The 14,217-nt window shown below is 41.6% G+C and overlaps 1 protein-coding gene across 4 annotated transcripts in view; it reads left to right on the forward strand.

Annotated features, from left to right (window-relative positions):
- Nucleotides 1-14,217, forward strand: part of slc8a4b (solute carrier family 8 member 4b) — a 124,155-nt gene that overhangs the window by 98,400 nt on the left and 11,538 nt on the right. For 3 of the 4 annotated variants that reach the window (XM_026161718.1, XM_026161719.1, XM_026161720.1), the window contains 3 exons: nt 10,531-10,637; nt 13,021-13,145; nt 13,879-13,914. In XM_026161718.1, coding sequence (XP_026017503.1) covers nt 10,531-10,637; nt 13,021-13,145; nt 13,879-13,914 — 268 coding nt within the window. The remainder of the gene's footprint in view (nt 1-10,530; nt 10,638-13,020; nt 13,146-13,878; nt 13,915-14,217) is intronic. The other variant, XM_026161721.1, reaches the window with a different exon arrangement.

Consider the following 14,217-nt stretch of genomic DNA (forward strand, 5'->3'; position numbering starts at 1 on the left):
GCAGTTTGCTCGTTAACGTGTTGACTCCGTCCGGCCACGCACAGGGTGATCCGCGGTAGCTCGTTAACGGAGATTTGCCGCGTTATGGCGTTAATGTAATTTTAACGAGATTAACGCTGACAGCACTAGTGGGAACACAACGAATATGACTGCACATTTACGCCGACATCATCCTAGTGCAAAGACGAGTGGAAGCAGACAAAAACAACAAGCACGCATGCTACAAACTTTACCCGAGTCATTTAGACAGCCGTTAGCACATGATTCTCCTTATGGGGACCTGATATGTTTAATATGCTGCTGAGAATATAGCCCAGAAGAAGCGTATAGTATAGCTTTTATGTTGGAAAGAGCCATTTCTCTGTAATAAAATCTCTTTTCCAAAGATGAGTGATTCTTCAATCAGATAGATTTTTTATTTTATTTTGTTGTTTCAGCAACATTACATTTAAAAACTGTACTTTTGAGTTAAAATATATATTTAGAATTTTAATAAATGACAAATTAAAAAGGCATGAACATTTTTGTATCGAAAAAATATCGAACCGTGACACCAAAGTATCTAACCGAACCAAACCGTGAATTTTGTGTATCATTGCACCCCTACTTTTGCACATGTCGAGGAGCGTGTCAGGCTACATTTCACTGTGTGTTATACTTGTATAACTATGCATGTGACAAATAATAAAGAACCTAGAACCTAGAACCTGAGCACCACAGCTACTGCTGCTAACATGTGACGCACCAAGTCACAAAGCACAAATCAAATTACTTTGTTGAATAATGACACTGTACTCAAATGGCACCAGATTGCAATCCAATAGAGCATCTGTGATCTGTGTGTGTGCATATGTGTGTGTCTCCCCCTAAACCCTGGATTTGATGTGATACTTCAAGTTTCTTTCTTTGGTTCCACCTATAAGATTTCATCCCCTATTTTTGCGAGTTGTCCTCCAGGTCTTGCCTTATTAACTTTGAGCCTTTCTTGCTATCCACCATCATTTTTGTACCATCGCGTTACCAAGCAGTGTACCCGAAAGTAGCAGCTGCGGCAGCTGCCCCATGAAAACAAACACCAGCTGTGCCTACAACTATAGCAGATTAGTCACTAAAGTACCCTGAATGCTGCGTGACAGGATTTCCAAAGCTTCATTTGACTGCAGGTTTAGCAACTTTGCTAAAGTATACAAATGACAATTTTATTTGGAGTTTAGTGGAGTCTTAACATATGAAATATTGAGGACTTGGAAGTAAAAACCTATTTTTTTCATGCACCTTTTGTGCAGAAACACACAGATGACTTCGTATCGAGAGCGCATCTGTCTGGAGATAAAACGATCATCCATATATTTTTGAATCGTTAGTGGGTCACTTGTGCCAGAATCGCATTAAATTTCCTGTGTGAGAAGCTGGGGAAACCTTTTTTTAATTCGCTCTCATCTGTTTCGGCTTTTCATTCTTAGCTCCCTTTTTTTAGCCTCACTTCATACCCTCGTCTGTGTCCCTTCCTCATCCTCCTCCTCATTTTAATGTCCTGCTTCTCTTACCTCTTCTCCCCCTCCTCCCCGTACCCCTCTCTCTCACCCTCAGTTCATCCCCTGCACCTTTCCATCTTCCCACATACACACCAGAGATAAAACTTTATTACTCACCACAGCCAGAGACCAGTCAGTATGCGTATGTGTATTTTGCATTTCCTCATTATGCGTTCCGTGATATCATTAAGAGGGGTGATATCTCTCCCCTAAAGAGCTTTTTATCTCACCCTCTCTCTGCTGGCCTCACTCAAATTGCTTTGTTTGTGTTGCTTCCACGCAGACGAGAAGAGCTAAACGAAGGACTTCTCTCAGCCTACCTGCTCATGTAGAAGCATGTGTGGGTGTATGAGTGATATTCAGAACCATTCATATCATTTGATCAGCTCTTCAGTGATGTCTTTTTGCATCTTTCTACTATCTTTGAAAAGGAAAAATCCTCCTTGATTGCAGCGTTAGCAGTTTTTACTCTGGATTCATTCATAAAGTCGTTTCTGGCATTCCGACAGTCAAAAATGTAGGATTTCAATGACGAATTGGGAATTTTAGTTGGATTTTCATAGCATTGTATTCAACAAACAGCCTGTGTTATTTGTTATTTAAAGGGGACCTATTGTGCTCATCTCCATGCTTTTATTCTTTGACTCTACCAGAGTGCCTTTGCATGAGTCACAGTTCAAAACTTGCTTATTTACTTATAATGGGTCTTGGCGCAATCAGTGGTCTGAAACAAGCTTTTTTGGTTCTCTCCGTTTAAGCTAGCTTTCATCTGATTGGATGCTGGTCACAAACAGAAGGTTTGAACAGCCGTGTGCCTGAGATGACTGTGACATCGAACTGTGAAATCAAGTGCTTTGAGCTTTTAGCTTACAGGATTACTGTACAACGTCAGCTTCCCTCATTGTGTGAGGGTAAAGAAAGAGGTTTCCTTTCAAGCTAAGAAATCCAGACGGTGTCATGCATGTGCACTCAGCAGTTTGGATCCACATTGAAATACTGCTTAGATGTAAACTTAAACAGAGCAAAGCCCGGAGTCTGTAAAAGGCGGATCGCTGCCCCCTCTCCTCAGCTGTCATCTTTCAGCTGCTATCAAGCATGTTTTGCGTTAACCTTTCATAGTATGTAGGAGTATTCTGGTAGAAGAACAGCCTGACGTGGACACGTGTAGATGGTGAAAGCATCAGCATTCGGGGCTGAATAAGCAGAGGAAGGGCATTCATCCTTGTTTAAGAAACTGCAAGACCGTTATGTTTGTTGTCTAGGGAAATAGGCTAACACGAGATGCTGCTAGTGGAGCTAGGGTTAGAGACAGGCTGCAGACTTAGCTGCGCGCCACTGTGACGGGGTAAATGTAAGCTAAAGCAGGAAAGACTTGTGTGCAGTCGAGATGAGTCATGTCCTGCATGCTAAGAGCAGAATTAGCAACAATCCTAATCCAGCTGATATTGTTTACCAACAGACAAGCTGCACGACTTTTTAGCAGCTGATAAAAAGCTCGTAATTCTTTTAAAATATCTAGCTAATGCTAGCTTTAGCAAATGGAGTGAAACCTGCAGTACAGTAATTTACCAATCACACCCTCCAAATGTTGCAGTCTACTTAAGCTAGAAGTTTCCCAACTGACATGTCAGTGCTGCCGCTGCCCTGCAGCTGTTTCGTCCCCTCCACTACCCGAGCATCCACCTGTCGGCTCTCATGGGATAATTACTCATCACTCTCCACTTTCTGTGCATCATATTTGCAGGGAGCAATGAGCATAGTGTACCATATCTGAGATAGATACGCTGGGTCACTCTCGGTAAACTATCAAAATCTGTAGCAGAGTGCTATTCTCCCTTTTGGACTATAATCAAATTTTTGTAATCCTGTTACTTGTTGTTATGTCCATTACCATCCTGGCAGCCATCTAAAGGTCTGCTCAAGATATACGCCCCCCCGTCTTCGCTCCTCGTCTTTGTTCTTGTTTTATTTTCACAGCCAGACTTCGGCTTCCCTTTTCCAAGTTTTACCCTTTAAACTAAAATATTTTACCGTCATGAGTTTGCATAGTTGCAATCCTGTCTCTGAGCGAGTGCATACATGAATAAGAGATTTAGTGGTTCCACCAGAAGGCACAATAGTAAAACTGGCGTGTGTATATAAATCAGAATCACTTAAGAAAATGAATTGTTAGCTGCTGCGGTTCTCTACGATGCTCTTTCTATAAAAATATGGTGGACTGTCTTTCAGTGCCTGAAACAGCACTCATGCACACAACACACACACAAACAGAAAAGCAGGAATGGAGGTAGGAGAAAATGGAAAGTGATGGAGACAAAGATATAAACAGAGGTTTTGTCCATTAAGTAATGCAGTGAGGGCTTAACTAATCAAACCAAACTCGGACCGTCGCTCCTGTAAGAACTTTAGAGCCACGCACAAACACGCAGGCACGCTGCAACGGTATAAAACTTACCCATTAAATCGATTTACAGCTCACTCGGTTCTGTCTGGGGTTTTTCAATCAACAACACCTTTTGTTGACCTTTTTTTCACTCTGTCCTTCTAAAAGTCTCTATTTCTGGCAGTGCAAGTTGTGTGCTCAGTGAACCTGGTATGTGTCTGATTTTTGTGTCAGTCCGTTGACAGAGCGGGGCGTTGAGGCTCCGCTCTGACAGAGGAACTTTCTGGGGAGCAGGTGTCAAAAAGTAACAAGGTAGAAACAGAAGGCGAGACGGAAGGGAAAGATTTAAAAAATGTGTAAAAAGGAAGAATATCACAAATTTAGGACATTAGGACGTGTTTTTATGCACTGTTCTTGCATTTTGAGTTCATTTTTGTTAAATAGATAATAGCATTATTTTTTTTATAAATAAGCGCTGCTGGAGCCTTAACTTCTTCAGATCGTATCCTTTTCTCCCTGCACCCGAAGCCTGTTTGGCAATAAAAAAAAGATCTATAGAAGCAGAAGCAAAAGTATATATGTAGAGCAGGTCGTGGATGTTGGTGGTTTGATCCCTGGCTGCTCCAGTCTGCATGCCAAATACTATCGGGCAAGATACTAACCCCAGGTCGCTCTCCAATACATCCATCAGAGTATGAATGTTTGTGAATGTTAGATAGAAAGCACTTAAGCATAGAAAAAAGTGCTTGTATAAGTTAGTGTGAATGGATGAACGAGGCATGTTGTATAAAGTGGTTTGAGTGCTCCGGGAGAGAAGAAAAGTGCTATAAGAATCAGTCCATCAACGTTTACCTTAAATCTATAGCGTTATAAGGCCGCTTGTGGCACATCCCCTAGGAAGTAGTCTGGACAGTGGTTCCCAGGGGATGAAATCAGTGGACAAGTTACAATGATGTCAGTGTTGATTTCTTCATTTTCACCTCCTCATTCCTCCTGCAGACACAGCTCCAGCTTTGTGAGCTCCCTTTTTCCAGCTTAGTTTCTTCTCATTTGGGCTGAGCGCTGAGCTGCCCACGAGGCTCAAACAAGGCTTGAGGTGGTATTATCTCCGTGCCTATGATGCTGCAGGCCAGAAGGACAACTTTAAAGTCCTCCATCAGGACCTCTGCCCTGCCAGGCACAGCCTCAAATAGTACGACTTTGAGTGATTCACAAGTTCAGCAAGAGGTTTAAAGAACAATCCCTTTTTTTTTAAAAAGCCTGGTTCTTTTGTTACTGTGGTTTGTAGAAGTTTGTATCTCTGGCTTGTTAAAAAGCAAAAGCAGGACACAGAATGGTGAATCCTTTCACTAAAGCCCTGCCTGTGATCACTTCTGCTTTAAAAGTCTCCAAACAGAAGGTGGGGGGATTTAAGGATCTGAAGTCCTGCTTTGAGATGTGTCCCATGATCGTTGAAGACAAGCCTTTGGTCGCTACTGTCTCCACTGGTAGCCTGTCAGACTGTCGCTAAGGATTAGAGATGCACTTTCTGCTACTTTATAGAAATCATCAATAAATCTCATCTGTGATCTAGGGGAAAGACTTCTGGAAGACTTCAGTATTTCCACTCAGACGTTTCCTCCTAAACTGACTCTCATCATCATTTTGGCTCACATCATCACTAGGTGTCTGGGAGGGAGTGGACACTCCTGCAGGAGGCCTTAGTCACTGTAGAGTGGACATGAGGCTGTGCAATGAGGAGAGGAGATGTGCATCACCTCTGAGCCTCAGCTCCCACCTGTAATCCGTTACAGTAACGCTATGTTTTGAGAAAAGCAAAACAGACATGTCATTTAGACTTATGATCTTCTTTGTTTCCTGATTACCAAAACAAATGTTTTATTTTATCTAAAATAAAAATGACATCACCTGAATGGCTGGGGTTAGAGTTATGCATCAAGTTCTGTTGTTTATCTATGAACGTAGACACAGTGCCTCATTCTTCAATTCAGCAAAGGGCATTTTATGGTCATGGTTCTCTGTCCTGGTTGTCTTGTAACACTGAATGAACTCTGTGTGTATTTAGCTGTAACCCCTCATATCTCAGTAGACTCTATGTATTACTCATATTCATCTTCCAGCCTTTTTCCTCTCTGTCACCTCCTTTTTCTTCATCCCATCCCTATCTCTCCTCTTTCACTTCCTCCTCCTCTCTGTTTGCCTGCTTTGCATTTCATTACTTCTCTATCCACTTACCTCTGTCTTCCCTCGCCCATGTCACTGTCAGTTTGTGCTTATTTATTGTTGCTACTCTCGTTCTTCCTTCTATGTGGTCACATTGGAGTTTACTGCGATTGTGCCTTTTTAATTTACCTTTTAATTGTCTTTTTGTGTGTGTTTAGAACGTTGAGTTCTTGGTTTCAGATGGATGTTCACATTTTAGCAGCTGATGTTAAATTAGAGCTAATAACTAGCTGGGACCACATCCTCTGTAACGATGGGCGATGAGGCATGAGGAAGTGTGAGCTGGTGCTGCGGTTTGGGGAAGGCCTCAAAGGGGACTGCGACTGCTCCTAACGAGAAGTGAATGAAGGAAAGGAAGAGAAAAGAGAGGGAAAATGGGGGGGAAGGTTGGGGCATGAAAATGAGAACAGCAGGTATAGGTGAAAGGGGGCTTTTATAGCCTGAGGCCGGAGGGGGGTGATGGAGGAGACGCCCCGCTCCTGAAATTCAGATGATATCTCCACTAAAAGTAGAATATAGCGCCGCTGCCAGAAGCTCACTTTAAGTCAAAGTGTTGGGTTTTAAAGCATTGAATTTAATAGTAGAGCAGCGGTCCCCAACCCCAGGGCCACGGACCGGTACCAGCTCGGGTGTGAAATTTATTTTTTTCAGGGTTTTTATCGTTAACTCGGTTTCCCTGGGTCTTTTCCTGTGTTGTAGTTGTGCGTCTTTTTTTTTTTTTCAAGAAATATTTAGGCATTACCATGGTGACCAGAGAGCATTAGAGTTCATACTACGATAATTATTTTCAAACTTTATGATTTTCTTCCCGTTTTTGTAGTTTCTAGATAATCAGAAGTTTGACAAACGTGCTGCGTAACAAATGCTAAGCTACAAAAAAAAAAAAAAATCCCAGTTCAGAGGAAAAGGTTTAACGATGTCTGTGTAATCTTTTACATAACTCAGCATTACAATTTCATTTGTGAAATCATTTGAACAATATCAAATGTTCCAGCTAAAGACACAAATCCCCTTTGAGGATGCGTCAGGATGCTAAGACTGACATGTGGAGCTACCCGCTGTGGCGACACCTTGTGGCATGAAAGTAGCTACATAATAAAGCAAGAAGAAGACATAAATGCAGTTTCTCTAATGGCCACTGATGGCTGGCTCCAAAAGCAAGTCAGTCGCCACAGATTCCCAAGTAAACTTGCCTAAATATACAGCATTAAAAGCACCACCATTTTTTATTTACAGTCTGTGGATATAACGAGCGTAATTTCAGTTCCCTGTAGTCCTCCTAAATATAGGATGTTTTTTATCTCCTTTTGTTTCACATCTGATTAAACAACATTTTAATTTCTTCTCCATCACTGGCTGGGAGTTGGCCACTCACGCTGATGTGACGCTGGAAATACCAAATCAATCAAGTTACATCCACTGTTGCCTTGACAGCTCGCCAACGATAAAAATGGACTTCCACGTCTCTTCCCCTCCGTCGCTTTCTCTTTCCCTCGCTGCCCTTCCTCCACCCTCCATATACATCTCCCCGCCCATTTCTCCCTCTCGCTTCCTCTTTCTGCTGAAGCAAAGCCTATTTTCCGCATTATAGTCAACATGGCTCACAGCGAAACGTGCGATTACACAACCAGGTGGAAGTGAACGCTCTTTCTTCCTCTCCGCTTGGTAGACGCAGATGGATCGTGGTGATGAAGATGAAACGGGCCAGAAAGATACCAAACCTGATGAAATTTCCTTAGAAGCATCAAAGCTGCTGCACGACACGCACAAATAACAATTAAACAGAGAAATACTTTATAAGCTATAGAAGTAGTTCTCCTTTTAAAGTGAGGATAAACGCTGCATGTAATGACTTTAGTGAAACATTTAATCTCTCCATTTAAAGTAATTGGAAGTATAATTTGCTGAAGCTTTGTCCTCTCTGATAAAATCTTCCTTTCTTGGCTTTGTTATATTTAACCAGTTTTATATTTTATGGTCTTAAAATAATAATCAGCTGTGACTTACATCTCTATGTGGCATTGCTGTAGCTTTAACTGCTCTCCCTGGCTTATGCTTTCCACGTATGCGCTTGGAAGTGTGGGGACTTCCCAGAACTGAGCCATACCGCCAAATATAACGCATTGCAGATGAACCAAACAATCTCCTTTTGATTATCGTTGTCCTGAATGAACTAAGTTTGGTTCAGCCAGACAGTTCTGTTTGAAATGTTTATTTACATCGAGCAGTTTAGTGTATAGGCTTTGACCTCATCTTCCACAGAATCTAAACGCACAGATGTGTTTGGTAGTGATGAGTAAATATCATCCCACCATTCAGAATCAGCAGCAGTACCGTGGTGCAAAGCAAAGGCAGACATAGGAAATTAACATCTTCGATAGAACACCCAAATTAGAGGGAATAGCCTTGATTGAAGGTGCTTGCAGTGCATATTGTCTTTGTATGTGGGATTGTTAGAATCTAGTTGAGTTTGGACCTTGACTGGGCCATTGCAACACCTCAGTTGTTTTCTTTTTCAGGCGTTATGTTGTAGATTTGCTGCTGTGCTTGGGATCACTGCTGCATGACCCTGTTTCAGACAAGCTTTAGCTGTCAGACAGATGGCCATACATTTGACTACTTTCATATGCAGAGGTGTTCATGGTTGACTCAATAGCTGCAAGCTGCCCAGGCCCCGTGACTGCAAAATAACCCCAAATCATCACCCTCCACCCCCGTGGTTGGCAGTCGATATGTGGTGCTTTTGATGATATGCTGAGTTTGCTTTTCTCCAGATGCTTCAGCGTGCTTTACAGGCAAACATCTCTACATTGTTCTTGTCTTTCCAAAGGATTGTTCCAGACATATTGTGGTTTTTGTTGATGCAACTTTGCCGTGTTCTTTTAGAAAGAAGAGGCTTTCTCCTTCAAAACAAGCTCTACTCCTTTTCTGATTGTACCGTCAAGACCTTTAAGATTTAACGTTTCATTAAATGTTAACTGAAGTCCGTACTCTCTGAGCTCCAACTCTTGGCTCTTTGTGGTTTCTATGTACATTACATGGTCTGATCTTGGGGTGAATTTGCTGAGAATGACACCTGGACTTTGTGTTAACACACAGCTGAACGCTCCAGCATTCAGCCACATCTGAGTCACGCAGAGTGAATCCAGTCCTCGGGATTTGAAATCCCAAGCATAAAAGTTTTCTCACGAGTAATCTAGCATTTACCAGACCAATCCTGGCAGGAACCGGGGGTCGTTAGCTGTCTGAGGAGCCCCGACACAGAGGCCTTGCGAATGCCATGGCTTTCAATCATCATGACACAAGATCCAACTAACCTAGTCTCCTCCTAAAAGTCCTCAATTGCTAAGAAGTAGCTCTGGTCTGGGTTTTTGTGCTTCACACAAAGAAACGTAGATATGAAGCCGGTTAAACATGCGAAACCAGCTGGTAAATGTAACACGCAGAAAGACAGAAGCTATGCACTGAGTGGAAACTGAAGGAAATAACAAGCCAGTAAATATGAACGCACACACTTTGTGAGGTTAAAAAAAATTGCAGATGTTTAAAGTGGGGAAAAATTGATTCAATAGATTTGCCACATACAAAGAATGGTTTAATTATTGTTGGTTTACATTGAAACTCCACATGCAAAGCAATCACAGCTTTCAGTCTGTCCTGTTAAACTCCCGTCACATTTACAGCCTCCCTGCACTGACACCTTAATGTCTGCAGTTTTAGACACAAATTATTCGTTTTTATGGTTTTCAAAGATTCTTTTCTTTATGAAGACAATAAAATCATTATTTAAATATATCAATAATCTGTCTTTTGCAACACAAGCAGTACTAAGAAGTGCTCCAATAGCTATTTTTGAAAATCTCCACACCTTTTTTCCGCTCCAATTTACACATCCCCTCAAAACTCTCTGCACTGCATTTTAGTTGCTCCCCAGGGCGCTCCTGATTGAAAATGTTTCCCCAGTAGTTGTGGTGTTCATAGCATCACTGTCAGTTGTCAAGCCTGGGAGGTAGCTAGCACCCTCACACGCCGTTCCCCCGAGTACTGCCAATCTGGGCTTCAGCCTTCAGTTTTGCTCAGACTCGTCATCCTTTTCTCTGAGAGAAATCACAAGGGGATCAAATCTAATTATTTTTCCTTTTTTGGGTGTGTTTATTATAACTGTTACTTCAAGTTAGGTAGTATAATGATTACTTATGTCAGTGTTTTTCAGTGTAGGGGCAGCAGAAATGACCTCGTGTCCGATTACAACCTGTCACGGGGAGAGTTTTAATAGACTGGTCCTTTGCCATGAACAAGCTCTTACTATGATGGAGAACAACCAAAAAAGGTAATTATCTGGACTGCACACACTGAGCCTCGTCGTCTCTCTCTTCTTTTAACAAACAGGAAGATCATCGAGGTGAAAATCATTGATGATGAAGAGTATGAGAAGAACAAGACCTTTACCATCGAGCTGGGAGAGCCTGTTCTGTTGGAGATAGGACAGAAACACGGTGAGTGTGTGTGTGTGTGTGTGTGTGTGTGTGTGTGTGTGTGTGTGTGTGTGTGTGTGTGTGTGTGTGTGTGTGTTTGTTCAAAGAGAGTATCAAGAAGTCAGGAGTGAGAGCAGGAACAGGGAAAGTGTGACAGACAGAATGACGTCTTTATTTATCAGCAAACAGGCCCGGTGCACATCTGTCGCTTGGAGACAAGGTGAGACCAGCATTGATTACCTGAAGCCTCCAATCTAAACTCAGATTAACCGTGGAAACATTTCACTTTGAGCCACTGAGGATGTGACTTGGGAAGGATTTCGACATCACTGGCCCTGAGCTGCGATGCGTTTTTGAAGTAATCGTGTCACAGGAGGGATAGGAGTAATAACTCATCCAAATCAGCATGTGATCTGCTTAATTATGTCACCATAAGGAGGTTTGGTGTATGCAGTATAAACAAAAGCCAGAAAGCTTCCTTTCGTTGTCTGGAATCGCTGTAGTATCGCAGCGTCGTCGCAGATGGAACACAATTTGCAGTTTAGTCATGGCAAATGAACCATCTCGATCAGCTTCTTTCCTCTCGTACTGTCATCTGCTAATTCAAAACCCGCGCAGATCTTTGAAATCCAAGAATCTAAAACATTTAAGCCCCCGCCCTTCTTTTTTTTTTAAGAATGTGAGAAGCTTTAGATGAAAATTTAAAAGGCTTCTTTAACAGAGAGACAGCTGATCTCCCCGAGGTGACTCAAGGCTGGAGAGAACCAATGCTCAAAGTCAATATGTCATTTTTATATATATATATATATATATATATATATTCCACATTTAGTGCTAAACATTACCAGCATTGTACCTCTGAATGTGTTAGCAGCTTCAAAGAGCAGCTAATGTGTCCCAATCAGAAAGTTCACGTATTTTTCAAACAAAAATTCTTCGCCGCGTTCATTTTGTGTCTTTAAAGACGTGCCAGCCAATTAGCCGCACCAGAATCTTCCTGCTTTATCACTCTTTAAACACACACAGAGGCTCTTCTCAAAGCGTCTATAGTGTAGATGTCACACAGGAAGAGCCCATAGCCTGCGGCATGCCGTGGCATGTTTCATTACACAGAAATGTGATGGGTTTTATAATGCTGTCACAGAGCGAGCAGACTGGCAACCACATAATGCTGTCACATACAGTACACAGCTTTTCAATTACAGCGAGCTACACACTGATAACGGCAAAAATTAATAACTTGCTGTCTGTTTTGGAAACGTGAGCGAACAAGGAGACGTTTGGGAGAGATGCTGCAGCATACACGGAAGCGCGCAATAGAGAGGTGGGAGAAAACGTAAAGTTTTTGCGGATAAAGCTCGCGTTTCCCATGTTTAAAGATTTAGCATATACATAAATATTCTTTCACAACCCACAGCATACGTTTTCTCAGTAATAGTTCACACTGCTGTGGTCTCTGCTGAGAATAATGAAAAAAAGAGTCTTAAGATGATGTCTGAAATCTGTCAAATTAAAAGATTAAGCAAACGACTATATGGAGAACCCTCAGGGCAAGATTTGATGATTAAATGCCACGGAGATATTTGAGTAACGTGACTGCCCAAACCTAGAGTAATTGTGCTGAGCTAAAATTTAAAAATGGACCTATTATGTTCATTTCCAGCTCCATTTTTTTTTTCGTGCACTCCACCAGAGTGACATTGGATGATTCACTGTTATATATATCATTCTTTTGTAGCTCATACATTGGTCTTTGTTGCTAAAACAGCTTTTATTTAATTCCTCTGTCTTGAAGTCTTCTGATTGGCTATCCCTCCCAAACAGAAGGTATGGACCAATAAAGGTGGAAAGTATTGATAGATGATAGAAGATTTCCATCACTGCATAAATAAAACAGTACAATTATCATGTTACATGTTATGTTCTGTTGTATGATATGTAACTAGTATTTGATATTTTCTCTACCATTTTAGACACAATTTTCATCTTAAATCCTTAAAAATATCTCACTGTTAAACAAAAAAACTCAGAATAACACAAGGAAACATTTCAGACCTTATTTTTAATATCTTTTCATTGACTTTTTTTTAAGTAGGATCTTAGATAATAATAAGTCCTATATGTGAAAATATTAGCAAACTAGCTTTGGCCTTTAAAAATGTCAGTGTGCAAGTAAATGGAGCAGTAATAAAGACACTTCAAAATGAAAACGCGTAAACAGTATCCTGGCAGGGCACATCCACTGAAACTGAAAGGTTTGCTCTTATTTTGAAAGTACAGTCACTGCTAACCAACGAGCACCAACCCGTTCTTGTCATGTGCTTCTCTGCTGCCAGGCTGGGCAGGTAGCTGTTTCTGTTATTACTGTAAAGTCTCATCACTACTCATCTCTATTGTCACCTAGGTGACTCGAATGAAAACAAGCCTTTGGTGGGGGCGGAGGAGGAAGAGGTGGCCAAGATGGGCTGTCCCAGTTTGGGCGAACACACACAGGTAGAAGTGGTCATAGAGGAGTCCTACGAGTTCAAGGTAAGTGTGTGTCTGTGCGTGCCGATACTGCACTAACAATGCCTTTACCAGAGCAGGTGTATGTGAGCGATTCTTCTATCAGATGCATTTTAAGTCCTGCTGGGTCGCTAAAACTAAATGTCCAGTGTCATTCTTTCATTTTGCAGTGGATGCATGTAGAGCAACGCCTTCTCTGGTAGGATGCTGCTGATTTTTAAAAAGGACCTGCAAAAAATAAGTTAATAATTTATTAACACGATGTTTTCAGAAACTCAAAGAAGTTAAGTCGCTTTCTTTTCAAGCTCCTTCCATCATCTGGATGACTGAGAACCAACACAGACGATATGCTTTCATCATATTTCAGTACAAAACAGGCATTAAACAAGCCTGGCTTTGTTCTTTCATAAATATTTTAACACTAGGAGGCGGGCCTTCCTAGATCTGATCCACTTCTAACTCTGACGAACACCATCGTCACGAGTGTGCAGCCGGGGAAACACAATAACGACACAACGACAGGGCTCTCTGTGGCTTCACGTGGACCCCTAACTGATGCCTGTCTCTTCATCTTGTGTCATCATATCGTTACTTATTTTTCCTGTTAATTGTCATATTCATTTGTCCTCTCATTCGTCATTTTCATCTCTGTTTGGTCTCGAAATGTCACCACTCGTGTGTCTGCGTACAGATTTCATCATCTCACGTGTCCATTTTTTGTCATTTTGTGTGCGTGTGTGTGTGTGTCTGTGTGCAGAGAGCAGTAAATACACTTCTTAGGCATGCTGAAAAGGTAATCCATCATTTTCATGCATGCAAAGCTTGTTCTCTAATCATCTACTGTACATTACTGAAATGTACTAATGGTGCCTGGGTTAATCACATCCCAATCTATAAATCATTAAGCGTTGCCACACATCGAGATTAATTAGTAATTTATCTTACCGTGACTGCTAAAATATGGCACATTTACCATTTTATGATGCTTTTAACATAGTAGATAGTAAAAAATTCAGAATTCCCTCCAAGCCCTGTCAGTAAAGTTACAGTAATGACTGCTAGTGCTGTGCTCCTTAGCTGCTGTCAGCTCTTTTAC

This window comes from Astatotilapia calliptera, chromosome 3 (assembly GCF_900246225.1).
Source record: "Astatotilapia calliptera chromosome 3, fAstCal1.2, whole genome shotgun sequence".
NCBI lineage: Eukaryota > Metazoa > Chordata > Actinopteri > Cichliformes > Cichlidae > Astatotilapia > Astatotilapia calliptera.